This window comes from Balaenoptera borealis (assembly GCF_965194805.1).
Source record: "Balaenoptera borealis genome assembly, chromosome: 16".
Classification (NCBI taxonomy): Eukaryota; Metazoa; Chordata; class Mammalia; order Artiodactyla; family Balaenopteridae; genus Balaenoptera; species Balaenoptera borealis.
Window position 1 is genome coordinate 72,604,810 of NC_138872.1, and position 27,184 is coordinate 72,631,993.

General features: G+C 52.9%; 3 protein-coding genes, 1 long non-coding RNA gene and 1 pseudogene across 6 annotated transcripts; 3 read left to right on the forward strand and 2 right to left on the reverse strand.

The window, feature by feature from the left end:
• Positions 1 to 24: 24 nt before the first annotated feature.
• On the forward strand, positions 25 to 1,643 carry LOC309613176 (annotated as a pseudogene). The gene is made up of 3 exons (XR_014249789.1): positions 25 to 42; positions 331 to 525; positions 855 to 1,643. The product of XR_014249789.1 is annotated as an uncharacterized misc_RNA (transcript).
• On the reverse strand, positions 1,632 to 12,541 carry TBC1D10B (TBC1 domain family member 10B). 2 transcript variants are annotated; one of them, XM_082358773.1, is made up of 9 exons: positions 11,321 to 12,539; positions 8,262 to 8,361; positions 7,849 to 7,956; positions 7,643 to 7,749; positions 4,277 to 4,391; positions 4,085 to 4,150; positions 3,676 to 3,865; positions 3,194 to 3,348; positions 1,632 to 3,105 (listed from the first exon to the last, which is right to left on the reverse strand). In XM_082358773.1, exons 1-9 carry the CDS (start codon positions 12,262 to 12,264, stop codon positions 2,527 to 2,529), a joined length of 2,364 nt encoding a protein of 787 aa, XP_082214899.1. In that variant the 5' UTR covers positions 12,265 to 12,539; the 3' UTR covers positions 1,632 to 2,526. The 2 variants fall into 2 exon arrangements, with proteins under 2 accessions (XP_082214899.1, XP_082214900.1); XM_082358774.1 differs by lacking the exons at positions 7,643 to 7,749; positions 7,849 to 7,956; positions 8,262 to 8,361 and having other exon boundaries at positions 11,321 to 12,541.
• Positions 12,542 to 15,996: 3,455 nt separating this feature from the next.
• On the forward strand, positions 15,997 to 18,323 carry MYL11 (myosin light chain 11). Its single transcript, XM_082358780.1, has 7 exons — positions 15,997 to 16,148; positions 16,784 to 16,879; positions 17,132 to 17,207; positions 17,408 to 17,512; positions 17,621 to 17,699; positions 17,986 to 18,034; positions 18,126 to 18,323. Exons 1-7 carry the CDS (start codon positions 16,146 to 16,148, stop codon positions 18,228 to 18,230), a joined length of 513 nt encoding a protein of 170 aa, XP_082214906.1. The 5' UTR covers positions 15,997 to 16,145; the 3' UTR covers positions 18,231 to 18,323.
• Positions 18,184 to 23,616, reverse strand: SEPTIN1 (septin 1). The gene is made up of 11 exons (XM_082358775.1): positions 22,126 to 23,616; positions 21,864 to 21,954; positions 21,685 to 21,771; positions 21,312 to 21,435; positions 20,867 to 21,001; positions 20,650 to 20,767; positions 19,916 to 20,017; positions 19,696 to 19,795; positions 19,348 to 19,513; positions 19,026 to 19,116; positions 18,184 to 18,921 (listed from the first exon to the last, which is right to left on the reverse strand). Exons 1-11 carry the CDS (start codon positions 22,126 to 22,128, stop codon positions 18,835 to 18,837), a joined length of 1,104 nt encoding a protein of 367 aa, XP_082214901.1. The 5' UTR covers positions 22,129 to 23,616; the 3' UTR covers positions 18,184 to 18,834.
• LOC309612727 lies at positions 19,945 to 23,957 on the forward strand. Its single transcript, XR_014235358.1, has 2 exons — positions 19,945 to 20,042; positions 23,610 to 23,957. It is a non-coding gene; the product is annotated as an uncharacterized lncRNA (long non-coding RNA).
• Positions 23,958 to 27,184: the final 3,227 nt, after the last annotated feature.

A 27,184-nucleotide genomic window follows, 5' to 3' on the forward strand; every position in this document is an offset into this window, starting at 1 on the left:
TGACGTGAGCCGTGTGGGGCGACGATGGCGAGCAGAGGGGACGTATGAACGCCTAGACCCTGATCGGACGAGAGGGATGGCCGGAAGTGGTCTCGATTCCCTCCTACAGCAGTAGAGGCTCTGGGGAGAAAGCGGAGCGCGCTTTACCTAAAGGGGCGCCCAGAGTCACGTTGGCGGGGCAAAGTCCCAGCAGGGCCGCTGGGTCCTTGCCCTTGTTTCCCTTTCCCCGGTTGAGTCTCCTTTTCTCCAGGGCTGGCTCTGCGCCTTTCATCATCTCATTAGAGATCCTGCCTTCCTACTCTCAGCGTCCCGTTGTCCGCCCTCTCCTAGTTCGAGGTGCGGCCTTGCTCTTGTCCCAGAAGGGATGCTCGGTTCTCCTGGGGCACTTTCCCAACCCAGCTCCTTTTAGGACCCAGGGGAAGTCATTTACCCCACGCCTACCCCCTGGGCAATTTCCTGGTTTCTGAGGTGGGAAGAGCCATAATAGGAGAGGTGGCAGTGGCACCTGTGCCCAGTACCGAGGCCGTAAGTTCCTTGTGCCCTCATCTCAGGTAGGCCTGGAAAAGGGCAGTAGTGGATACCCGTGCCCCCCCCCCTTCAAACAGGACCCCAGCCCAGCAGCCCCTGCCCAGGTTTTGTAATCTGTCCCAAGGGGCAGAGCTGGGGTTGGGAAGTGGGAGTAGGTCCCAGTGCTCAGGGTACAAGACCTCTACCTCTTGAGGATACTCAGTCTGAATCCCAGTAGGCCAAGGCTGTGCCCAGAAAGAGCCTACTGGAGCCAGAGGAGGGCACTGGGGGCAGCTGGGGTCCCTAGGATAACCAGATGGACCACCCCTCCTTTCTCCTGCCCCTAGGGTTTCCTCCCAGATTGGACTACCGTGAAACTGCACCACAAGTCCGTGCTCAGTTTCTTCCGTGGGTACAGAACACAGGCTCCGGACTGGGAAGGCATCCTGCTGAAGAAGGGGGCCAGAAATACCAGCTACCAGCACCGCTGGTTCATCCTCCGGGGAAACCTCCTCTTCTACCTGGAACACCAGGCTGACCCACACACCCCTGAGCCTCATCCTGTTAGAGAACTGCCAGGTGGAGCCACGCCTTGGGGCCACAGAACCCTACGCCTTTACCATCCTGACCCCAGGGGTAGAAGGGGGGCAGGCCTACAAGCTGGCAGCAGAAAACCAGAAGCTGGGAGCCTGGCTGTGCTGCTACGCCCCCTGGAGGCCCAGCACCAGGAGCTGTGCCAGGCAGCTGGACAAGAGACCAGCTCACCCCCAGAGGACTGGGGCTCCCCACAGTACAGAGAGGGCAGTACCCTCTCCAGCTTGCAGGAGTTGCATGAGCACTTTGGGAAGGAGATCCGGGTGCTGCAGGCGGCGGGCACACAGAGGGCTCCAGGAGGCCAGTGCAACGGGGGCAGCGGATCCCAGGCAGAGGTGGAGCGGGAGCTCAACCACTGTGTTGATGAGTGACTAATAGACCAAAGGCCAAAAGGTACCTACCTGCCGAGACCAGAAGACCAGCCGATTGCTTCAAGAGACACCCAGATCCTGACTAGCTCCATCACTCCCTCCCTCCTTCCTTGTCCTTATTCTAACCCCCTTCGTCAAATAACAATGCAGGAGACAGGCCCAGGTACAACAGCAGGTTCTTTTCCGGTTCCTCAAAGCGCCGCACAGGGTGGGGGCAGAGACAGAAGAAAATGTAAACATTGGGTTCCACCCCCTGGAGCTCAAGGGAAGACCCCTTACCCAGGTAGGGGCTGGAGGGTTGGAAGGGAACAAGGTGAAAGGTGGGAGCCCTGGTGAGACAAAGCAGGGGAGGCCTGAGAATACAGAGAAAGGTAGGTGAAGAGGAAGGAGAGCAAGGAGGGTGGTGGTGGGGAAGTGGGGGACACTTCCTGCTCCAGTGCATGTCCCCTTAAATAAACCAGCGTGCAAGAACACGGTGGAGGAAAACCAAAGGACAGAAGAGAGTGAACACCCCCACCCTGGGCCAACCAGGTCCTCCGTACATAATTACAACACGGAGATGTCCAGAAGGAGAACACGAAGAGCCTGGGCCCCCCGCCAGGAAGTGGGGGGAGACAGGCAGGACTGAAGAAGGGAAAAGGAACCCAGCTCCACTTCATGGGTAAGGGGAGTGACTGGAGTGTAAGAATCTGAAAACCGCTGACTCCCATCGCCAAAAGTCACCCCTGTGGTGACAAAAGGCCAATCAGGACAGCACCTGGGAAGGGATCCCAGAGGGAATCAGGGCAGGAGAGACAGAGACCCCAGCTGGGCCTAACTGGAGGCGAGGGCTCCAGACTTGTTCACTGCTGCCCCAGAGAAATGCAGCTGCCCCACGTACTCTGGCTGTCCTGGCCATGTAGGAATCAGCAGCTGGCAAGGAGATGGGGAATCAAGCCACTTTCCTCAGAAGAGGGACAGCCTGCCAAGGGGGCTGGGAGCAGCACCCCAGGCCAAGGCCTGCTCTCGGCTGAGGGAAAAAGAGGGGCCCTGCAGTCTAGCCCCAGGGCAGAGGTCAGAAGTAAGCATCCTGCCGGGCCTCTGATGCTGAGGGCCTGTCCCCGCCATCCTGGGGGGCGGGGGGTCCATCTGCCTTCCGACGCAGCGAGAGCTTCCTGCCCTGAGCCTTCTTCTCCTGCTTCTGCCGCTCCTTCTCCTGCTTCTGCCGCTCCTTCTCCTGCTTCTCCCGCTCCTTCTCCTGCTTCTGCCGCTCCTTCTCCTGCCTCCGGGCCTCCTTGCTGGGAGCCAGTGGGGTGCTGTTGCCAGTAGGCGAAGGAAGGGATGGACGCAGTCCCTCAGCGGTGACCAGAGGCCCTGGGGCAGGCCCCGCACTGGCCCTGCGGACAGGAGGGGGTGGAGAGGGGGCCCCTCCAGCTGCCCGGGAGCCTCGGCTCTTGAGGCCAGGGAGGCTGAGGAGGCTGGAGGAGGGGCCCAGGGGTGGCTGCTGCCGCCGACGCTCCTCATGGATCGCCCGGGAACCGTGTAGTCTCCGTGAGGGCCGATACTGCAGCTCGCCCCGGGTTTCCCGCCACTTCTTGAGCTGGGCTGAGTTCTCTCGCTCAATCAGTGCTTCTGTCACTGGGAGGTTGGTCACCTAGATGGAGAAGAAATGGGTACCGGAATAAGGTTGGGGGTGGGGATGGGCCAAAGCAGGTGTGAGTTACGCTAAGGCTAGGACCTACCTCATGCACCAGGAAGTCCTCCTGCATGCACTGCTGGGGCAGACTGCGCAGCTGCTCCATAGTTTCATACATGCCTTGGCAGGAGCGCAGCTTCTCCACAGAGCCCAGCGTGTGCCGCAGCAGCACCAGGGCCACCCGGAACATGATCTTGACGCCTGCAGGGTCCAAGGAAGAGAGGCTGGGTGATCAGCCCGGGATCTCAGCCTGTCCCATTTAGGAGGAACTCACAGCCCCCATCCCTGTCTACTGCCAACCTTACAGATGAGGAAACTGAGGCCCCAAGAAGGGAAACAAGCTGCCATGGGTTTTAGGTTCCTGGGAGGTAAAGCAAGCTGTGGGCTGGTGGCAGAGCCAACAAGATCAGGCCTCAGTTTCTCCAGCCCCCAAGACAGCTTCCAGTGAAGCCTCTGTCAGCAGGCCACCCTCTGGCAGCCACCATGGAAACCGCAGCCCCGTCATGGCCTGAATGGCTACAGAAGTACCTTCACAGAAGAACATATCCCAGACACGTAGCACTGAAGCCCAGGGAAGGGTGCGGGCAAAGATGCACATGAACCATTCTGTCATGTACAGCACGGGGTCAATGCGCTGCCGTCGCAGGTGCCGATGTGCCAGTGGGGAGGCCCGGCGCAACAGCGCAAAAAAGATTTCTCCATCCAGTTGAATGGCCTCCTGGAAGTGGGACAAACCATGAGAAGAGGCCTGCTGTGGACCCTTGGGGTAGAACCGGCCCTGGTAGTCAGTACCCATCCACAAAGTGGGATCCTCACCTCAGTGGGAGAGGCCCAGAACAGAGGGACAGAATGGTACAGCGTGGGGCAGGACAAGGACCACCCTGCAGTCTTGGGGAAAAGTCACAGCCCCAGTTGCACCCAGCCTCCAGACACTCACCAGCCCTGCACTATAGTAACCGGGGAGGTACTTGTCGCAGATCTGCACCAGGCACCAAAAGGCTTGCTGAGAAGGGCAAGAACAAGGAGGGAGTGATGGGGCCTGAGAAACAGGGAGGAGGGAGCTCCCCCATCACCACTGCAGGCCAAGATCCTCCCAGCCCCTCCCCAACCAGGCCCAGCGTCTGCTGACCTCAGCAGGCATGTGCATGAGCAGCACTGCGGCCACGGGGGCCTGGGCCTGGCAGTAGCCCTCGTCAGGCCGGTAGATAGTGTAGGCCTTCAGGATTCGATACAGGTCCTGTTGCCTGTGGGTATGGGGAAAGACCATGAGGAAAGTCACAGGAGTTGGGAGCTCTCGCCCCCAAACTAACCCGCACCCCCCCCAGAGCCCCCCTATATCCTGTGGCAGATCAACCCCAGAGCTTTACCACCACACACCTCTATCCACCTTCCTAATCCTGCCTATCAAGCTTAAGCCAAAGACTCAGACCGTAACCTAAGCTTTGTTCCAGGCTCTAGGCTTCCGCCCTTGCCTGCACACCCACGTGCTCCCCACCCATGTCCCCACACGGGCTGTGCTCTGTCTGCCCCCATCCCGTAAACCTTCAAGGTCATCTTCTTCAGGAAGCTTTTCAATAGCATCAGCCCTCCTCTGGCACTGTCTGAATGCTTTTACTGCCCCAGAGCAGGCGCTCTCCCAGGGCAGGCCCTGCCTTATCTGTCTGACTGGATTTCATCAGTTCCCCCGGGGCAGAGCCCTGGTTCTCGGTGTAGGCTTGGGAAGCCAGCTGTGCCTCAGACCTTTCTCTTGTCTCTGCATCCAAAGAATAAACTCTCTGCCCTAGATCTGTTCCTCTCCCCTGAGGGTGCCCCATCGCTGTGTGTGGGAATCCCATCCCCTCAGCCCCACATCAGAAAACAGCGAGCCTTCCATCACTCCCCACAGCTAATCATCAAGTCGTATCAACACTACCTTCTGAATTTCATTCACGTCTATTCCCTCTCTCCACCGCCACAGCCACTGAGCAGCTCAGACCTTCATCTCTTAACCAGGACGATGTAATAACCTCCCAGGATCCTCTCCCTGCCTCCAGTCACACACTCTTGACCACTGCTTACAGTAGTGTTTCTCAAAATTCAGTCACTGAAGTGTGACCTTCATTTGTGCTTTATCTGCACACCACCCCACTATTATTTTTTCTCCACTTTGTAATAACGTCCATGAAATGACAGGTTTGATATACTAGTTATTTCATCTAATATGTATTAAAATAAACACGTAACTTCCCTAAGCTCCCATGCTACATTCACCCACCTGCCTGCTTCTGTGCCCCTGCCTTCTCCCCCGTTGCTATGGGTGAACTATCTGTGATCCTGGCCAACCACAGCCTTTCCACTTGGGCACTGGGTCCCATCCCCTCTCGCCTACACAGGCCATCCCTCCAGCAACCTTCCCATTGTTTGTGCGTCATCCATTTTTCTCTAACTACAGAGGCTGGCACACCAACATGTCATTTCTTCTAGCTTAAAAAAAAAAAACACCTCTTGTGACTTCCCTGGCGGCCCAATGGTTAAGACTCCATGCTTCCACTGCAGGGGGTGCGGGTTCGAGCCCTAGTCAGGGAAATAAGACCCCACATGCCACAGGGCATGGCCAAAAAACAAACAAACAAACACCTCTCTCTACCCAACCTTCCCCTCTGAATACCACACCATTTCTTTCCTACCTATTCAGCCAAACCCACCTAGAGTACGGACTTGCTATCTTCAATTTCTTTCCTCCCATCCTCCAGTCAGGCTTTAGCCCACTGCTCCACACAAAACTGCTTTTATCAAGGTCACCAATGACCTCCACATTGCTAAATCCAGAGGTCGATTTGCAGACTTCACTTTACTTGACCCGTCAGCAGCATTTCATACAGCTGATCCCGAAACCCCTCTTCACTTTGCTTCCAGGAATCACACTCTCCTGGTTTTCCTTATACCTCACCAGCTTCTTCCAGGCTCCTTTACAGGTTCTTTCTCATCTTCCCATTCTTGAAATGTTGGAGCTGCAGGGCTCAATCTTTGAACAGCTTCCTTTCGTATCTACACTTGCTGCCTTGATGACCTCATCTAGTCCCATGGGTGAGATCTGGTCCCATCTAGAGCCTGACAACTCTCAATTTCCAATCTGTCTCCAGTTTAAACCTCTCCCTGGATGTTGTGTCCATTGTACATCCAGCTTACTTGGCATCTCCATCTGGATATCCAGTGAGTATTTCAAACTTCACATTCCAAAAATGAGCTCCTGATATACCCTTCAAGCCTATTTTCCCCCCAGTTTTCCCCATCCATATCAGTATATTGCAACTCCATTCATTCTAGTTTCTTTCTAAGACCAAAAACCTTAAGAGTCTTCCTTAATTACTCTCTCTCTCTCTCTCTCTCTCACACACACACACACACACACACACACACACACACACACACACACACACTCTCCACATCTAATCCACTGGCAAATTCTTTTGGCTTTACCTTCAAAATATATCCAGTTTCACAGCTACCATCCTGGTCTATCTATCATCATCTCTTTCCTGGATTATGGAAATAGTCTACCTGGTCTCTCTGCTTCTGGCCTTGTCTCCTATAGTCTATTGTCAGCACAGCAGCCAGAAATGATCCTTTTTTTTTTTTTTTCCAGCCGCACTGCACAGCATGTGGGATCTTAGTTCCCCGACCAGGGATCAAACCCATGCCCCCTGCAGTGGAAGCACAGTCTTAACCACTGGTCAGCCAGGGAAGTCCCAGAATGATCTTTTTAAAACACAAGTCAGATCAGGTCACTTGTAACCCCATCTCGGCTCACATTCTCTTTTCCCCTTTCTTGCTTTAAACTCTTCTATTTACCACCATTGTACATACAACATACTTTCATTCTTTATTTTATTTATTATCTACCCTTACTAAAATATAAGCCCTGAGGGGGCAGCTGTCATCTGTAGCTAAAACAGTACCTGGCAGATAGCAGGCGCTTGACAAATATTTGCTGAAAGGATGAACTTACTGTTAAAAAAAATGTCCATCAACATGCTCCCACAAGGAGCTGAGAACCACCTAAAAACATCGCACACCACTAGGAAGCGATATATAGCCTTCGTGAGGAAGCCGGGCAAACAGAACAAAGATCGAAAGGCCTGGGCACAGCATTTAAGGGCCCTTAATTGCTTTTCCAGCCTCAGCTCTACCCAACCCCACTGCCCAGACACAGCTTACATAACCCCCAAGCCAGGAAAAACCTGCCCCTTGCTCTGCTCCCATCTATCCTTTAAAATCTAGTTCAAATGCAACCTCTTCAATGAGCCCTTGATGTGCCTCCCCTTCCCCTCACCAGCACCCCACCCCACCCCACCCCCATCACCCTGAGTCACAGTCTCCCTCCCAGGAGACTTCCTTCAACATGGCTAGACACTCAATCCATTAAGGACCACTGCTGTAGAAGTTCTGGAAGGCAAGAACTGCTTTCAACCCAGCCCTGTATCCACCACTGACTCACGTAGTCAGGTCGCCTTACCCATGCCCGCCTCGAGCAGCAAACATCTCATGGAAAGGGAACTGACGGTGCAGGTCCTTCTCAATCACATCCAGCCACTTAGGGTCCCCAGGAGCCCGTTCCAGCTCCTGCAGTGGGACAGCTGAGATTATCTCAGGATCTGGGGGAACTGATGATACCCTTCACACAGACTGTCACACGTCCCCACACCCTGGAGCTGTGCGCACCTCAAACTTGCCCGGGTTCTGCTCCAGGAGTTCCTTGCTATTGGACAAGTACTGCCAGGCCTTGGCTCTGAGGGAGGATGGGATCCCCTTCCGGCAGCGCAGTTTCACCTAAGGCAGAGTGGCAGGCAGGGGAACAGCTTCAGTGGCAGGCACAGCCTCCGAGCTTTCCCCAGCAGTCCTCGGGCTCCCTGGGACACTTGCCCCACATCCCACAGGCTTCACTCCACTGGACCCCGCCTGGCCTTCTATCTTTAAAGCTACTCCTCCCCCCAGGCCCAAGTACCACCTACCCCCAACATGGTCCGGAGAGCAGATACTATCAGGTTCCTGGGCCTCCCCAGAGCACAGGGGCCCACCCTGTCCTCCCCACCCCCACCATGTCCATTGCCCTGCCCACCACAGCCTTCTCAAACCTTCTGGAAACGCCGTGACAGCCACTTATCCCAGTGACTGAACATCTCCAACCATTTGAGCTCCCGCTGCCGAGCCACATCCACAGGAATGGAGCTCTCTCTGAGGATATGGGGAGTATGGAAGAGGTCAGTAGCAGTAGTATAAAATCTAGATTACTGGGGGAACTGAGGCAAGCCACCTCCCCAAGCTCAAAAATGAGAGATCAGACCATAAAAGCATTTTGTGAGCTACCAATACCAAACATTAGGACGTCTGGTCATTCTGGCCATCCAAGGTCCTAGTTCACTACACTAAATGGAATTTCCTTGGAATCTCTGAACAGAGATCACATTCTCATGTTGGATCGCTACACAGAGGCTGTGTTCAAATCCCATTTCAGACACATACAAGTTTGGGGAGAGAGCACGGAATATTGAAAAGCTACACTTTGCATTAGACCTGGATCCAAGTTCTAGGTTTGCCACCTATTCACTGTGTGGCCTTGGGCAAGTCACTCTCTAAGCCTCAATCTCCTCATGTGTAAGATGGAGAGAAAAACAGTATCTACCTAAGAGGTTATATGAGATAACACATAGCAGCGACTCAGTAAGTAACAGCAATTATTATCCATAAAATAAAATACATAACAAACATACTTCCCTGTCCCCTTAGAAGCAACTGTCTGAGTTTCCTTCTACCAGACTCAAGATCCCTTGCACCATCTGCAATTTCCGCTACCTCCTCCTCCCTGAAATCACCCCACGTTCCCAAGCAAATGAAGCTCTCCTTGCACTGTTTGCTCACTGTTCTGTCAGAGCTTCGCACTCACGATACCCCATCAGTCTTGAAACAGTTAGTTGTAGGAGCCAGTACCAGGTGAGTGGAATGGAAGAAAGAGCTTGGGTTTCCAGATAGACCTGAGCTCAAAGCCCAGTTGTCCCTTAGAAGTTGGGGAGTCTTGGCAAGTGATAACCTAAGTCTCTTCCTTATAAATGTAAAAAGGAATGCCACCACCTACATCACAAAGTTATGAGAGGACTATTGAGAAACTGTATATAAAGAACTGTTAAATGGGAGGTTTAATGTTAGTTTCTTTTGTCCCAGAAGCTCCTTACACTAAAAGGTGATTTCTCATTAATCTCTATCATAAGGCAATTCCAAACTCTACTAAAGGCCAGGAAGAGTAAGATAACTTTCCTGCCCTCAAAAGGTCACAAGCTAGCAGGGGAGATAACTGCAATATGTGAGGGAAATGCAATGACAAAGATGCACAGAAGAGGCACCTAATTGGAGGAGGGTTAATGGATATCAAGGAAGGTTTCCTGGAGGAAGGGACATCTGAGGTAATCCATGAAGGACTGAGTAGAACATGGCAGGGAAAGACCGGGAGAAGGGCATTCCTGGCTGATAGTACAGCCTGAGTATGAAGGGAGAAAGGCTACAATCACTTCAACAGGACCACAGCACGCAGTGCATGGTGAGAAGGCAGTGGAAAAGAAGACCAGAGAGGCTGGCAGAGCCAGATCATAAGGAGCCTGTGTGCAGGCTAAAGCGCTTGGACTTTATCCTGTGGACAGTGCAGAGCTGCTAACAGCTTTTAAGGTAACGTGTGCCACAGTCAGCCTTGCCTCAGAAGTAGATTCTGCCAGCATGGAAGATGGATTTTAGAGGGACAAAATTAAAAGCAGAGAATTAGCACCCAGCACGGTGCCTGGTACACAAGAGGGGCTCACTAAAATCCAATTCAATCCAAGTTCCTCAGGGCAGCAGAGTATTGAGGAGAGTGCCATTGGTCACACAGATCCAAATTATTTGAGTGGGGCAATTCACTCAACTGCTCTAATCCTGTTTCTTCATCTATAAATTAGGTACAGCAATGCATCCCTCATGCATGGGAAAGCACCAGGGTCAAACTTCAGTTGCCCTCCCCACACAGGACCGAGAATGTTGGTAGTCAAAGGTTTTCTGATTTTTTTGTTGGATTATAATCCCTCCCACAGGGCTTCCCCCAACACCAGGCAGGTCCCCCTCACCCCAACACGCACAGCCATGACTAAATCCTACTCATTCTTCACGATTCAGATCAGTCCAGCTGAATTCCCAGACTGGGAAAAAGATCCCTTCCCTAGCTGCTCACAAAACCTTGTGATGATCTCCAGGCTAAACCTAACATATTATATTGAAACCAACTGTTTAAGTATTTGTCTCTCCCTCTAGATGATGAGCACCTTGAAATGATTATTTTATCCTTAGTACCCAGCACAGGGCCTGGCACTAGGGGTTCTCAGGCAATGCTGTAAACTGAACTGACCAGCAGGTTAAAGGAGTACAAGAACAATGATCCAAAGAGAGGGAAGGAAGAAGTCAGAAGCAATCACATCCTCACCTCAGAAGTGACTCAGGCCCCTGGAGGGAACTAGGAAAGAGTAAGCCCGGCTGGGGAGATGAGGAAATGGGGAAGAGGCCTCCTCCACCCCCTTTCCTTCAGTGAAAACACAAGACTGCTCTTCTGTTTCACACAGGGGCCCTACCTTCAGAGTCTCTCCTCCATCAAACAGACTTCCCCACCTCACCACCCCATCAGACCTAGGGCTATGGGGGAAGGGAGGTGCCTGCATCCCTCCAGACTTTCTCTCTAAGGAACCAAAGATCTCTACTAGAACCCCTGTCCAGCCAACCCTCCAGAATACCTGACCTGTAGCTGGAGTTTCCCATCAAGGAGCTGGGACAACCTGAGGTATCATCTCATTCAACCTTTCACTTCACAGAGGAGAAAAGTGAGGCACTAACTCAAATGTGGAAGGCACTAACTCAAGGGCACACACACACCAAAGGCAAGGCTTAGGCTCAAACCCAGAACTCCCGACACCTGGTCTCAAACCCTAACACGCTGGTGCCACAGAAACCTCAGGAAGCTCTAGGCATGATAAGGATTGTTAAGCATGCCATTCCCACTAATCACCCCGTGGATCCTCAGAGGAGGATGGGCAGCGAGAGTGTGGGCAAGGTGTATCATCCCCCCACCCTGCAACCTCTACTTCCCTGAAGCAGGCCCGCTGGGTGTTCACTGGGTACTCACAGGCTGCCCGAATACTGGCTGCCCCCAAGGAAGCCGTACTTGTCCGTCTTGCGCAGGGCCAGCCCATTTATCTCCGAGTCTGAGCCCATGGAGCTCACATCATCCGCCAAGGACTCTAAGGTCCCAGACATGAGGCTCACGGAGTCCAAGTAGCTCAGAGTGTCTGGGGCCTGCCCTCGAGGCCCAGAGATGCCAGGTCCCAGGCTGGACGTGGAGCCTAGGTCCTGAGAGTTTTCAGCAGGCTCCGGAGCTGGGGTCACCGTCACGACAGCTGCCAGAGCCTCACACGTCCCTGAAGGGCCTGTGCCAGGCCCTGAGGGGTCCTCTGGAGCCTGTCCTGTTGATGCTGATGCTGCAGCTCCATGTCCACTTGTCACCTGTCCTGCTGTCACTGCTGCAACCCGTGCAGTCACTCCTGAGGCCACTGTGGTTCCCGGCTTGGGGGCAAGCGGGGGTTTGGCGGTCAGGGCCCCAGGAGCCGTTCTTGAAGGGGTCCTGGTGCGGGTCCCGGTGAGGGTACCTGGCCCAGGATCGGGTGAGGTTCTGGCCTCCTCCGTCTTCGGAGAGTCTGCCCCTGGGGCCAGAGCCATGGACCTCTCGGCTCCTGCCACAGCCTCGGGCACCAAGGGCTCTGGGTCGGAGACTTGCGCCCTCAGGGCTTCGGGTGAGGCTTCCAGGGTCAGCCCCACCTCCGTGCTGCCGGTGACTGTTGGGGCGGGGGCCAGGGCCGAGTCCGAGGTCTGGGTTGGACCCGGTACCCATGCGGGCCGCGCCTCCCCGGGGGCCACCAGGGTGACCGGGGCCGAAGTGGCCGTGGTCACTGGCGGCCCCGGAGCTACCACCACGACGGGCCCGGCCCGGGAGCCGCGGGGCGGCGGCGACGGGGCCGCGGGGGCGCCATGACGGCGCGGCGGGGCCACCAGGGGCGCCGGGCCCGTCTCCATGACCGCGGGCCGCCCCTCACATCCCCCCGCCGCGGCGGCCGCAAAAGGCGCCGCCCCTCAGGCCGCTCCCCACCGCCCGCCGAGGAAGGGGAAAGGGCGAAGGGCGCGGCCCGGCGCGCGCCGGGGTCGTTGCTGGCGCGCGGGCGGCCACCCGGCGCGCGGAGCCAGGGCACGGGTCCCGGGGCGCCAGGCGCCGGGGGTCTCGCTCGCTCCCTCTTCCCCCCTTTCGCACTCTCGCCGCCACCCCCTCCCTCCCGCTTCGGGCGAGCGGCCCACCTCGCGCCTGCGCACAAGCCCCGGTGCTGGCCAAGCGGCCAGCGTTTCAGCGCTTCACGCCTGCGCGCGGGCGGCCCCATCGCGCTCCTTTTTTCCCCCGCCTCGTCAGAGGGCTTGGACGAATAATAGGAGAGAGAGAACTGGGTTTCTGCCAATCGTTGGAAGTGTGGGTGGGGCTGGAGGTGGGAAGGGGGTGGGTAATTTGGGAAGAAGAAACAGAGAAGGCGGAGATTATAAAACCAATGAGAGGGCGAGTGAAGGCAGGAGGAGGCGGGACGAAGGAAGTAACTAATAGAAAAGCGGGAAGATGAACGTCCTGGCCAATAAAGATGGCTGAAGAGTGAAAAACTGTGGAAGGAGGCGGGTGCTGTGCGAGAAGAGGCGGGCCTGCCTAATAGGAATGGTTAAAAGGGAGCCAATGAAAAGGGGGGTAGGCGGAGGTCAAATTGACAGACAGTGATGTCTATTTGGGCGGTGACAGACAGCATCCGCAGTCAATAGGAGCTGAGGGATTCTTTGGGTCTCCCAAGAAGGTCAGGAAGAAATGACAGCTGGGAGGGGAGGGTCAAATTAGCGATTAATCTGCCTCGTCAGCCAATGAATGCGTTCTCTCACTTTAGCAACAGGAGGAAGATAGACAGCTGTCTCAGCCAATGGCAGCATCCAAAGGGAAGGGGTGCTGCCAGCAGGCAGTGCCAAGCCAGGGATGTCGGTGACAACCGGAGACAAGCGCGGGAGGAGGGGGTGACAGTTGGGGACAGCGCGGAGAGGGGGCGGGGACCGGGGGCATGGGTGCAACCGTTAGCCAATAAGAGCGCCACGCTGCCCTGCCTGAGTCCTCTCGTGGGCCCCATTCTCTATTCAGCTCGCAAGCCCACCACAGGGCACTTGATCCAGTGCTCTGATCGGGTACTCTTGCCTTTCACTCAGTCTCTAATTCTCATCCCAGCCCGCAACAAATCCCAGGCGACTATAACCAGAGCCCCAAAATCCTATAAGTGACTCATCTCTCTGGATCCACCATTTCCTGTGGGTATCCCAACCGCCAAGTCCCTCTCCTCAGCCCCTTCTATCTGAGCTCTTCCCCAGGATCTGGGCTCCAGTTCCTCGGAACTCATCCTCTGAGTGCCCCCTCCATTCTAGTGGGGATCCCAGACCCCAAATCATGAATTCCCAATACCATGAATTCCCACATCTGTGTTCTTATTCTTTTGGGGATCCAGGACCCATTCCATCAACTCCTCTCTCCTCATTGATACACCCCTCTGTGCTCCTCATTCTCTGCTAAGAAATCAGACCCCAATCTCATGAGCCCTCCAGGCTACCCTAGACCACAAACACAAAGCCCTGACTTTACCAGCCCCTCCTCTCTCTGGCCCTCATTCCCCTGAGGTCTAGGATTCAGGATTCAGCACCAGGAGGGCTCCAATTTCCATACAAAGTCCACCATCCTGAAATTTCAGTCAGGCCGAGCTCCCAGCTTCCCAGTTACTTGGTTGCTGAGTTCACTGAGGCTCCTTACTCCCAGCTCAGACTCAGATCCTGTGAACTCCAGTGTCTGAGATATGCCGCTCCCGATCTCCTCCTCCTCAACTTCTCCACTTTCCATTTGGCCCAAGCTTCCTAAGCACTTCCCCCATCCCCCTCTTTGGAGTTCTCCTCCCCTCCCAGAACCCAGTAATAAGTGGGCTTCTCCCTGGGCCTGGACCCCCATGGTAACCGTATAAGGTTAGGCAGCTGTCGACTGAGGCAGGGAGGGGCCAGTGCAGGAGGCCAAGGGCAGCTGCTAAGTTTAGGGTGGCTCTGTCTCTCTTCTTAGAGACAACAGGTGCCTGGACCCCAGTGACCAGAAAAGCAAATGTCTTAGAGGCATTGGTATGAGGCTGGAGGAGGGGGAGGGGAGGAGGAGACTTCCTCAGGACATCAGGTCCTAGAGGGAACAGGAGGAGGAGGAGACACGGGTGTCCTTGCCAACCTTGGGCCTCCTGGGGCTTCCTCACCCACAATTTCCGCAGACCTCCACTGTACAGAATGGACTGGGGCACTGAGGCCCAGAGGGGTGGGAGAGCGTACCTCAGAGTCACACAGTCAGCCTAGGTGGTTCTTGCCCACATTGGAGAGAGAAGCCATTGGCCATCCCAGCCACCAAAGAGGAGGTGACCAATTAGCTTCCCTCTTGGTGTCTTTGACTCCCCTCCTCTGAGTTCCAACTTTCACACCAGTATCCAAAAAAGTGATTATAGACTCACACTAGACCATGTCCTTCTCCTGTTTCAAACCTTTCCAAGGCTCCCAAGGTCTCAGCCCTCAGCATGGCGTTTGAAGACCCTCCGGTGTCTGATGTCCAGCCCCTTGTATCCTCTGCTCGAGCCCCATCCCAATTCTGGCGAACTGAACACTTCTGATCTTTCACTTCTCCAGGCCTTTGCCCATCTGTGCCCTCCACTTAGCATGGCTGTTCCTCCACTTTCACCTGACTCACTTCTACCAGCCTTCATAATGTCATTCCCATACTCCTAGATAGGGCTGCTATGCCCTCTACTTCTGTACTCCTGACCAGCTGGTTTGTCATTTTCTGCATTTACCCTGTCTCCACAGCTAGACTGTAAGTTCTACCAGGGCAGGGCCTGAATATTAATTATAATGATTATGGGAATTCCCTGGCAGTCCAGTGGTTAGCACTCCAGGTTTTCACTGCCGAGGGCCTGGATTCGATCCTTGGTCAGGGAACTAAGATCCCACAAGCCATGTGGCGCAGCCAAAAAATAAAAATAAAAATAAAAATAATGATTATACTTCACTAACTGTTTCCAAATAGTGTTCACATCCAGAAGTTCTGTGGGATGGGAATTACGTCCCCATTTTATAGAGGGGGAAACCAAGGCCCAGGGAGTTGGAGCACAAAGCCCAAGGTCACAGAGCAGCCTCTCTGCTCCAGGCTGTCTAGTCTCTTCATACCTAGTGATCCCATGCCCCACATCTTTCCTCACAAAATCCCCCCTCTTCTTGAAGGGGATGTAGCAGACTTCCTGATCCTTCAACTTCCCCAGGCAGCTCTCTCCCACCTGTAACCTCTGTCACTACCCCCACATATACATACCCTTGACTGTGAACTCCACAGTGGGGGGACTGTGTTTGTCAAAGTGCACCTGCAAAGCATGCACCAGTGCCTGGCACACTGTAGGTACTCAATAAATTTACTGTGTTTAAATCTGGGCCCACCCCACACAGGGGTACCGGAGGCTGGTGCATCTCTTTCCTAGTCCTGTGTCTCAGCCTGGGCCCTCTCTGAACTCTGGCACGTTCCAGCCTCCTTTGGGGAAAAAGAACATCCCTTCCTGCCCAGGTCCTAGTGAGACCTGCATCCCAAGACTCACTCCCTCCTCCCTCCCTCCTTGGGCTCCAGCTGCTGCCAGCCCAAGAAAGGAGAGGCCCTGAGCTGGGCTATTTTGGTATCTGGGGTGGGCACCCACAGGGCTAAGGTTACCCTGGTATGTTAATGACTCCCTGGGGCAGGACTATATAACTCCAGAGGGACCGCCCCAGGCTGACTCTCTGCTCCTTTCCAGCCAGAGCCACTGCCTGGCCCCCGGGAGACCTAAGACATGGTGAGTGAGAATCCCCCAGCCCCTGCCCAGATCCCTCAGACCTCAGGGCAGCCTCATCCTTTGAAAGAAAGTAGCTGGTTCCCAGTCTGGCAAGAGGAAAAAAGATGAATCTTCCCTTTCTTGATATCACTAATGGGGAATGTACAGAATGATGCCCTAAAGGATCCAACCAAGGATAATCTGCCTAGACACTCCACTCGCAGGAGCCCTGTCCCTCCCAAAGCATGCTCCATGCCGTCCTGCACTCCATCTTCCTAAAACCCCCAGGATCAGCCAGACAAGTGTTCCCACTCCCATTTTATAAATGAGAAAGTAGAGGTTCAGGTGAGTGAGTGATCAGGGTCACACAGCAAGTCTGGGACTCAGAGGAGGCAGGGTCAGGGCACTGAGAAGGGGAGGTACACTCCACTTGTTGGGCAGGATGGAAGGATGGGGACTTGAGGGCTACACAGAGGAATTTGGGGGTACAACTGCAGCAGGTCTCCTCAGCAAAGAGGTCATAAGGAAGGGGAAGCCTAGAGCCAGAAGAGTTGCTTTAGAAGAATGGACTCAAAGAAGCCTGAATCTAATCCATCGCCTCTAGAGAGGAGTAGGGATTGGTCCTTGAACCCCTCTGCCCAACCCTCATCCCTCAGGCACCCAAGAAGGCCAGGAGAAGGGCAGTGGCAGAGGGCGGAAGCTCCAATGTCTTCTCCATGTTCGATCAGACCCAGATCCAGGAGTTCAAGGAGGTAAGTGCGGGGAGAAGGGAGACTGAAGACTGACCAAAGGCTCCCCTTGCTGCCCCTCCCCCCACCCCTCCCTGGAATGTGCACCTGTTGGGGGGAGGGGAAGGGTTTAGAATTCCTTGTTCTCCTCCCTGCTTGGAGTGTAAGAGGACAGCTGGCTGGGGGCCAGAATCTCAGAATCTGATCTGCCTGGAGTAAGGATGCTGAAGCCTGGCCATGGGGGACCTAACCTCTCCCTACGTTGGCCCTCCACAGGCCTTCACAGTAATTGACCAGAATCGTGATGGCATTATTGACAAGGACGACCTGCGGGAAACCTTTGCAGCCATGGGTGAGCCTACTCCACCTGTAAAGATTCAAGGCTGCAGAGTCCTGGGAATTCAGCAGCCTTAGGTTCCAGCCCTGCCAGGTCCACCCTGGGCCTCAGTCTACCCAGATAAAAAATGGATGGGATGATGTGAACTTATGGGAAGCGTTATTCCCTGGCCCCTAGACCCCACTCCACTCCATGCTTCCCCCACCCTGTTCCAGGGCGTCTCAATGTGAAGAATGAGGAGCTAGATGACATGATGAAGGAAGCCAGCGGGCCCATCAACTTCACTGTCTTCCTGACCATGTTTGGGGAGAAGCTCAAAGGTGAATGAAGTGTCCTGGGTCCAAACCCCCAGATGCCTCTCCCCAGACCGTTCAGGGACTGACCCTTTAGTAACCCTTCAGCTTCATGTGCCCTCTGACCACCCCCAGGTGCCGACCCTGAGGATGTGATCACTGGAGCCTTCAAGGTCCTGGACCCTGAGGGGAAGGGCACCATCAAGAAGCAGTTGTAAGTGACACCCTCCAGCTGCTCCCACACAGAAAGCCTCCTTAAATTCCTACCAAGAGTTAGGCACTGCCAGAGATAAGGGAAAAATTAGGACTGTGGTGATGGGATTAAATTTTCACAGCACACAGGGGGAAGGGCAAAAGGGGGGAGGCCAGAGTGTTTGGGAGACCAATGAGGAATCCAGAGTAACCCCGGTTTTCAAGGCGAGACTGGGAATGGCAACGGGGATGAGGTGGAAGGGACTGGAAAGGAATCATGAAGCCCAATCTCTGTCACCTCTCTCCAGCCTGGAGGAGCTGCTTACCACGCAGTGTGACCGCTTCTCCCGGGAAGAGGTGAGTGGGGAAAGGGCCTAGGGGAAGCGGAGGGATGGGGGAAGGGGAACGTAAGGAACCGGTTGGAGATACCCCTGCGTTTTTTCCCCAGATCACAAATATGTGGGCGGCCTTCCCCCCCGACGTGGGCGGCAACGTAGACTACAAGAACATAAGCTACATCATCACGCATGGCGACGCCAAGGACCAGGAGTAGCGGACCCTCTTAGGCCTCTGCTGGGCAACGCCTTCCTGCCAGTGCGACCACCCCACCTCGACTCCTAATAAATTGAACTGGTCTCGTTTCTTATCCGCGACGGCTTCAGTGCGTTTGTGTGAACAGGGCTCAGGTGGGAGGCTGCGCTGAAACACCGGCTGGCACGAAACGAGTGCCCAGCAAATGAATGAATAAATAGTGGCCCGGAGGCCTGGGTGGAACGGTTCCACCCGCTACGCCCGCCGCTTATTCCCGCTGGGAAAGAGAAGACTTGCGTGGCCTCAGGGAAACTCAGTTTTTATTGAAGTCGCAGTTTGGGTGAAGTGGGGCGGGGCTGGGAGAGTTAGGGGATGGGAGGGAAGCTCTGGCTCGCTATGTGGGCCGAGGCGGATTGGGGCGGAGCCAATGCGGGGTCGGGGCGGAGCCAAAGGCGGGGCTACACACTCCAGGATTGGGAGAACCTGCTAGCCCGCTAACCCCTTGCAAGGGCGGGCCTTACAGGTTTGGGCTCCGGGATTAAGCGCCGGGCAACCTGGGGCTCGAGGATTGGACAAGATACGAACTGAAGGCGGAGGCGTGGTAAAGTAGGGTCCGGGCGGGGGTCTCAGAGAGCGTCCGACTGCTCGCCCTGAGCCTGGCTCTGCTGCATCTGGGCCTGCATCTTCTCCAGCATCTCTTGCATGCGGCGCAGCTGTGCGGGGCAAGATTGCAGGCGGTGGGACTGGGCAAGGCCAGAAAGGGACTTCGAAGAGGATTTGGGGCCTTGATCTGGGGGAAAGCGAGGTGCTTGCTCACCTCTTCGTCTTTCTCGCGGATCAGCTTCTCCGTGTCGGCCAGAGGCAGCATGGGCAGCGGGATCTCTGTGGCGCTCTGGCGGGAGAGTTTACTAGGGGGTGGGGGAAAGGTACAGGAATCAAAGTCGAGAACCGTGGTTGTGGGTCACTGCCGCGAGGCAGGGCCTGGGGTTTGGCGGGACCATGTCCTTCAGGTTAGGGCCATAAGCAAAGTGGGTGGGGAAAGAAAGGCTCCGGGAGAGGAGTCTAGAAGGTGAAGGCGGGGGTCATGGATGGTGAGCGCGGAGCCTTGGAAGCACCTAGGAGTCAGCTCTGGCTCTCACCTACGGCTGGCTCGATCACGCGCCCCAGGCCGGGCCAGGCTCTGTAGGCAGCGCGCCCGGTAGCCCTCGTAGAGCAGATCATGTGTCACCTCCTTCAGGTCCTGCAGGTGTGTCTGCACTAGCATCCGTCGCAGGTTCAGGAAATCGCAGTGATGTGGGTTCTCCACTGGGGGGCGGACCGGCGAGAGTCGGGGAGCTTGGGTCGGGTCTGCTGCCCAAGGACCCCTCTTTTGACTTTTAGGACCCCCGGGACCAGAACTCTCCCCAACTTCACCTGTTGGGTGCGGTTGACTCGGAGGCGTCCTGGGCTCCCTGCTGGCCTCAGAATGCGTTCCTGGCCTTACTCACCCTCCACGGTGCCCCAGGAGTAGCGGCGTCCCCTCACCGGTCGGGTCCCGCCGTCCCTCACTACTTCGCAGGAACCGACGACGGCGAAAGGGATGCTTTCCTAGAGGGCAGGAGTCAGCGATCACCGTTGGCCCCCTTTGGGTAGAAACCTCTTTCTCAGCTCCCACCTCCACATCCGCCTCCCCTGGCTTCTCTGCCCCTTCCTCCTTTGCCTCTGCACCTTCATCTCCGCATCCTGCCTCTTGAAGTCTTCATCCTCATCAGAGTCACAATCGGGGAACTGGTAGATATTGATCTCCTCCTCCTGCAACTGTTCCCGGATCTTGGAGGAGACAGATGCAGAGACGGTGAGAAACACAGAGACTGTGAACCACAGACATTGCATGACCAGAGACAGTGAGATATAGATACAGACACGGGGTGGAAGAGACAGAGAGGAAGACGTGAAAGACAGAGATGGTGAAAGATGGACATACGGGATGACTGAAAACGAAATCTCAAACGAGAGACAGAGACGTAGATGGTGAAAAACTGAGACAGTTACCCTAATGGGAAGTTTTGAAGATGAGCAGACACCAAAAGACCAGGAGAGAGAGGCATAAGCGGAAACAGTGGGAAAGCGCTCTGAAGACACAGGGGGGTGGGAAGGTGGGGGGTGGGGGCAGTCAGCATCCTGGGGCCAGAAGGATAACATTGGTCATTATGTCTACACCCCTGGCCTCAGACAGGCCTTAGCCAAGCATCCAGCCCAGGGATTCTATTCCGAACCTCCAGAGACATGGCTTCCTTAGGCAGCTTATGACCCACCTTCCTCAGAAACTTTCTTCCACAGTCTAGCCTGACACATCACGCTCCAAAAGGGCTACCCCAAGATCAAAGAAGTCAAAGCTGAGTTCGATTTTGATCATGACTTTTGGCTTCATGTGAGGTCAAATGTCAGAGGCCACCACACACCTTCTGCTTGAGGGCCTGTGTTTCCTTAGGCATCAGGGCATCTGCTTTGCCAATGACTGGGATAATGTTGACCTTCTCATGCACCGCCCGGAGGAAGGCCACATCTAGGGGCCGGAGCCTGCACCCAGGGATTGGTCAGGGCTCAGTTTCAGGGCACAGAGACACTCCCCCTCCGGCCCTCCCCAAATGTCCCAACTCCCCAGGGTGCCCCTCGGACCCCCGGCCAAAGGGTGAGATGAAGTAGAGGCAGCAGTGGACACGGGAATCCTGGATGTTCTTCCTGTTCAGGCCACTCTCATCCCGAAGATACTGCTCAAATTGCTCCTCAATGAAGCGCACCACGGGCAGCCAGCTGGGGTGTGGGGAGAGAGCGGAAAGTCAGAGAACAGGGACCACAGCACAGGGAAGGGGACAAGGCTAGCCAGCACTGTGGGTGTGGGAAGTAGTTTCTTTGGCTCCAACCAAAGATGTCAGAGGAAACTGGCAGGTGAGATGTTGGGAAGCACAGGGCACTTTGGGCCACAAGGCCACCAGAAACAGGCCCCACCTTTGGCGGGGGGTGGGGGGTAGGGCAGGGCAGACCAGCCCTGAATCTGACCCCTCAGTCTCCACAGAGTAGCCACATTGGGAAGCTGAGCCCCGGGTCCTCCCCCATTCCTCACCAGTCTGAACAGTCCACTGAGTCCCCAAAGCCAGGTGTGTCCACCAGGGTCAGCTTCACCTTAATACCCCCCTCCTCGATCTCCACGCCCCGGCGCTCGATGGTCAGTGTTTGTGTCAAGCGAGCTATGAGGATGGGGAGAGGTCAGGGAGCTGGGTAGGGGCCTGAGGCAGGACTAATTTCCTTTCTCAGACTCACAGTTGCCTCCACCCATTTTTCAGGGGAGGAGAGTGAGTCTCGGAGAAAAGCAGTGAGCCGCCTGAGTCCCCCAGAACGTCATGGGAAACCCAGAGGGAAAGGAAGAGAGTGCAGTCTAGGGACATGGGAGGAGGGGGTCAGAGTGCCTGGAGAGCACGGTGGGGAGGGGGTCTTACCCCTGGCCTCTGGGACTTGCCGATCCTCATAGAGGTTGGTGAGAAATAGGCTGTTGATGAGGGTAGATTTTCCCAGGCCTGACTCCCCTGTGGACAAGACAGGCCCAACTGGTCAGGTGAGGGAACAGCCAAGGTCTCTTGAGGACCCCTTGCCAGGCCCCTCTCCAAAACCCCCAGACCTGCCACCATGAGTGTGAAGTCAAACCCCTTCTTGACGGACTTGCGATGCAGCTGGTTGGAGAGGGCGGCGAAACCCACATACTCCTTGTCCTGTTGGCAGGGGAAGGACAATACGAGGCTGCTGGGGGCAGCAGGCAGGGCCCCCAGGATAACCTGATCTCAGAGGCTAGGAGAAGTCAACCTATTGTGGGTTGACCTGGCTAGCCTGGGGGTTGGGGACTGGGGGCAGAGATACCTGGATTCCTGGGCATAAAGACTCACCATGGCCCCGATAGCTGTCGCTGCACCTGCTGTCTCTCCCCACTTCCTCTGGTGGGGCAGGAAGTTGAGGGTGGCAAACAAGGGGGCGGGCAATGTAGGAAGCTGAGATGCTCAAATTGGCCCAGAGAGGTGGGAAAAGCCGAGACCAAGAACAGCGGTGGTCCTGAATTCATGGATACCTTTGCCCATAACCCCAATAGGAAGCTTCAACCCCTCTGTTCTCTGTACACCTTTATTCCAAGCCCCATTGTAACCCCATCACCCTGGTGGGAGGTAGGGTGTAAGCAGAGAGGAAGGAAGTGGGTTGGTCTCTCTAGCAAGTGAGATGAAGGCTTTGACAGAGGTGGTTAAAAAAAAAAGTTCCAAGGAGTGGACCAAAAGCCATAACAAAGACTGAGGGTGGGAGGGGCCATCAATTTTCCTCGCCAGCTCATACACTGGATTCTTAAAAGGACTTCAGGTCTTTGGACACCACAGCCAGAGAGACTGTCCTTCAGAATCCTGGCCAAGGCACTCCCCTGCTTGAAACCCTTCATGGGCTTCCCAGTGATCTCAGAATCAAGTCTGAGTCCTGACTTGGCAGCCAAAGCCTCCCCCATCTGACCTCATCACCCCATCTTTCACTCACCCTTACTGAGTGCCCATATCCTAGCCTCTGTGTATATTGAACTTTACCTTCTTCTGCACCAGGTGAACTCCTCTTTACCCTTCTAGGGTTTGATTCAAAGGGCTCTTCCTCCTCTATGAAACCTTCCCCACCCACCCCAGGCAGAGTCATTTTCCATCCTCTGGACTCCCCAGCACCTTTCACAGGCCCCTCCAATGCCCACCTTTGCTTATCTGGCTGTCTCTTCTACTCCCGGCTGAGTTTTCTGAGGACAGGGACCATGTCTTCCTAATTTCTATATCCCTGGCGTCTTGCACAGGGCCTGGAACAAAGAAGGTGCCAATAAATAATATACTAGATAAATGAATGCATGAAAGAGTGAGTGATTGAAGTTAGTCTGGGACAAAGGCTGGCAGGCTGCAGAACTTGTAAAAGGAGCTTGGCTTTGGAGTCAGAAAGAACTTCCCAAACCTCAGCTCTCCCACTTACTGTGTGACCTTGGACAAGTCATTTGCCCTCTCTGAACTCCATTTTTTTCATAGTAAGATGAAATACACACATTTATATTTTGTTATCAGGACTCAGAGTGGTTTCGGATGACATGGGCTTTGGAGTTAATCAGTTATGTATACAATATACTATATATATATATATATATATATATATATATATATATATATATATATATATATACACACACACACACACACACATACCCTAGCTTTAGCATTTATGAACTGAGTGACCTCTCTGAACCTTTAAAGCGAGTCCGCTTAGTATGACCTATAAGGCCTTGCTCAATCTGGATCCTGCCTATTGCTCCAACCCCATTTTCTTTCTCTATTCTTCATGGTTCTATTTATTATTTCCCATTTAGCCCCTGTTATGGACTGAATTGTGTCCCCCTACTCCCCACTTCATGTGTTGGAGCCCTAACCCCCAACGTGACTATATTTGGAGGTAAGACCTTTAAGGAGGAAATTAAGGTTAAATGAGGTCAGAAGGGTGGGGCCCTGATTCTCTAGGTCTGGTGTCCTTATAAGAAGGGACACCAGCAATCTCTCTCTGCGCATGCACAAAGGAAAGGCCATGTGAGGACAGAGTGAGAAGGTGGCTGTCTGCAACCCAAGAAAAGAGGCCACACCAGAAACCAACCCTGCTGGCATTTTGATCTCGGACTTCCAGTCTCCAGAACTATGAGAAAATAAACATCTGTTGATTAAGACTCCTAGTCTGCGGTGCTCTGTTATACCACCTCATAGCTCACTCATTTCCTCTCCTCAGCCTAAGGCAACCACTCTAATGTGCTTAATGTGTAATTTTTTAGTTTGTACACATTTTGAAAAATGTGCAGTGCATAGTACATGTTTACACAAATAGCTATATATGTATATATTAATATGTATTTCTGTTTGTTAATTTTTTTCAATCAGCACTATCTTTTAAGATCCATCCATGCTACCACCTTTTCCTTACTTCAGCCTCATTTCTAGTACTGCTCCCTTCATGTAACCTTGGAAAAATCACCTCTCTGGGCCTTACTTTCCTCATCTACCATATGGGATTGGATGCTCCCACCACACTGAATTCACAGAAGTTGTTCAAGTTTCATGATTATAAAGACATATAATAATTAAGAGCCGTGTGACCTTGGGCATCTTTAACCTTTCAGTGACTTCATTTCTGTATCTGTTAAATAATGCCATTAATAATTTCACTTCATAGGGACATGATGAGGATTACATATCTAACACATATGAAGTTCTTAGCAGTGCCTGGCATAAAAGATGCGCTCACACATAACGCTAGTTATTGCTATTACATGAGCTGATGGGTGCAACAGTGCCACTAGCTCCAATCTAGCGACTGCTCTTCTGGATTAGTTGCTGAGAATCCAGACAGCGTGAATCAGCCAGGGTTGCCGCCCTCTGGGGAGACGGAGACAGCCACAAGCAAGTGTGACACACAGCACTGGTGCTAAAAATGTAGTGTAATAAGGAGATAAACAGAGTACTTTGAGAAGCCAAGGGAAGGGATAATTATACCCTTCCCCCTGCACCACAACCCTTCCCCCTGCATTTCTCACCAGGCTGAGCAGCCCTACCATCCTAGTTAAAACTCTGAACTCCTTCCTTTGCTCTCCACAAGTATATCCAATTGGTTTCCAAGTCCTTTCTATCGATGAGAAAAATTGGCCCCTCCTCTCTACACCCTTCACTGTCTTGCCCCTGCCCTGGGTTCAGACTCTAATCAGCTCTTCCCTGAATTATTCAATAATATTTAAGAAAATAACATGCACACACCTGTCAGAATGGCTATCATCAAAAAGACCACAAATAACAAATATTGGCAAGATGTGGAGAAAAGGGAACCCCTGTACACTGTTGGTGGGAATGTAAATTGGTGTAGCCAATGTGGAAAACAGTATGGAGGTTCTGCAAACAACTAAAAATAGAACTACCATATGATCCAGCAATAGCACTCCTGGGTATATATCCGAAGAAAACGAAAACACTAATTCAAAAAGATACGTGCACCCCAATGTTCATAGCAGCAGTGTTTACAATAGCCAAGATATGGAAGCAACCTAAGTGTCCATCAACAGATGAATGGATAAAGAAGATGTGGTACTATATATACATATATAAAATATATATACATATATATATACATACACCAACACACACACACGCAATGGAATACTACCTACTCAGCCATAAAAATGAATGAAATTTTGCCATTTGCAACAATATGGATGAACTTGGAGGGTATTATGTTTAGTGAAATAAGTCAGACAAAGACAAATACTATATATTATCGCTTATATATGGAATATAAAAAATAAAAAATAACTATCAAATACAACAAAACAGAAACAGACTCACATCTAGAGAATAAACTAGTGGGGAGAGAGAAAGGAGAAGGGCAAGATAGGGCTGAGAGATTAAGAGGTACAAACTAAAATAAGCTACAAGGATATATTGTACAGCACAGGAAATACAGCCAATTTATAATAACTATAAATGCAGTATAATCTTTAAAAATTGTGAATCACTGGGACTTGCCTGGTGGTCCAGTGGTAAAGAATCCGCCTTCCAATGCAGGGGACGTGGGTTTGATCCCTGTTTGGGAAGCTAAGATCCCACATGCCTCGGGGGAACTAAGCCCACGCGCCACAACTATTGAGCCCTCGTGCCTCAACGAGAGAGCCCACGTGCCGCAAACTACAGAGCCCACATACTCTGGAGCCTGCGCGCCATAACTAGAGAGAGAAAACCTGCACGCCACAACTAGAGAGAAGCCTAAGCGCCACAAAGAAGAGACCGCACGCCGCAATGAAAGATCCCACATGTCTCAACAAAGATCCCATGTGCTGCAACTAAGACCCAACGCAGCCAAAAAGATAAGGAAAATAAATAAAATAAATATTTACAAAAAAAATTGTGAATCACTATGTTGTACACCTGAAATTTACATAATATTGTAAATCAACTATACCTCAATAAAAAAAAGAAAAAAAGAAAAAATGGCATTTATATTCATTTATTTACTGTATAACCAATACATATTCTCATGGAAAAATTAGCAAATGCAAATGGTTAGAAAAATTTACATCTAATATCATTCCATGATATATCCTCATTTTGATTTTCATCCTTCTAGATTTTCTCATATGCCTATACATATGAATAAATATATATTCACAAAACTAGGATAACATAACTTTGGAAACCTGTCTTTGTCACTTTATATGTTATGTCTATGATCATAAATACACATCTACATTATCATTTTTCTAGATGCTTAGTATTCAGGCTGATTCCCATTCTTCCCTGTGATAAACAACGCTGAGCTGGGATGACTGTGTTTATGGTGCTATCATTGTGCACTTGTCCAACCATTTCCTCGGGCCTCATTTCTATAAGGGGAATTACTGAGTCAAAGGAAGTCACATATTTAAGGCATTTGTGCATACTAATAAATGCCCTCAGAAAAGGCTCTTGGCTTGGTTAAGTGCAGAGATGATATGAATTAGCAGTGACACAATATTCTATTTACATGCTTATTAACTCCAACAAATTATGCCCAATCATTCCTGTGATAAGGTTTGGGGCCTGTTTGTAGAAAGGAAGATCCCACCTTGAGTTTCCTATGGGGCAGTGAATGGTAGACAGCAGTCTTTCCATTTAATAATCATCTGGATTAGTTCTTTTTCATCTCTCCATCATATCTTCATAGCTACCTATGGCCCTACCAGACGTCCCTGGAAGGGTTTCTGTGTCTTTAGACCTGAGTTCAGGTTCAGACCCAATAACTCCAGGCTTTGTCTTCTCAAAGTCAGAGCTAGCTCTCCAAGTGAGTATGGCATGCGGGCTGGCCAGCCTTTGGGGGTTTCCTCCAAGAGGGGTTGGCTCTTTGCCATTTTGGTACCCTCTTACCTCTGTTTCCCAG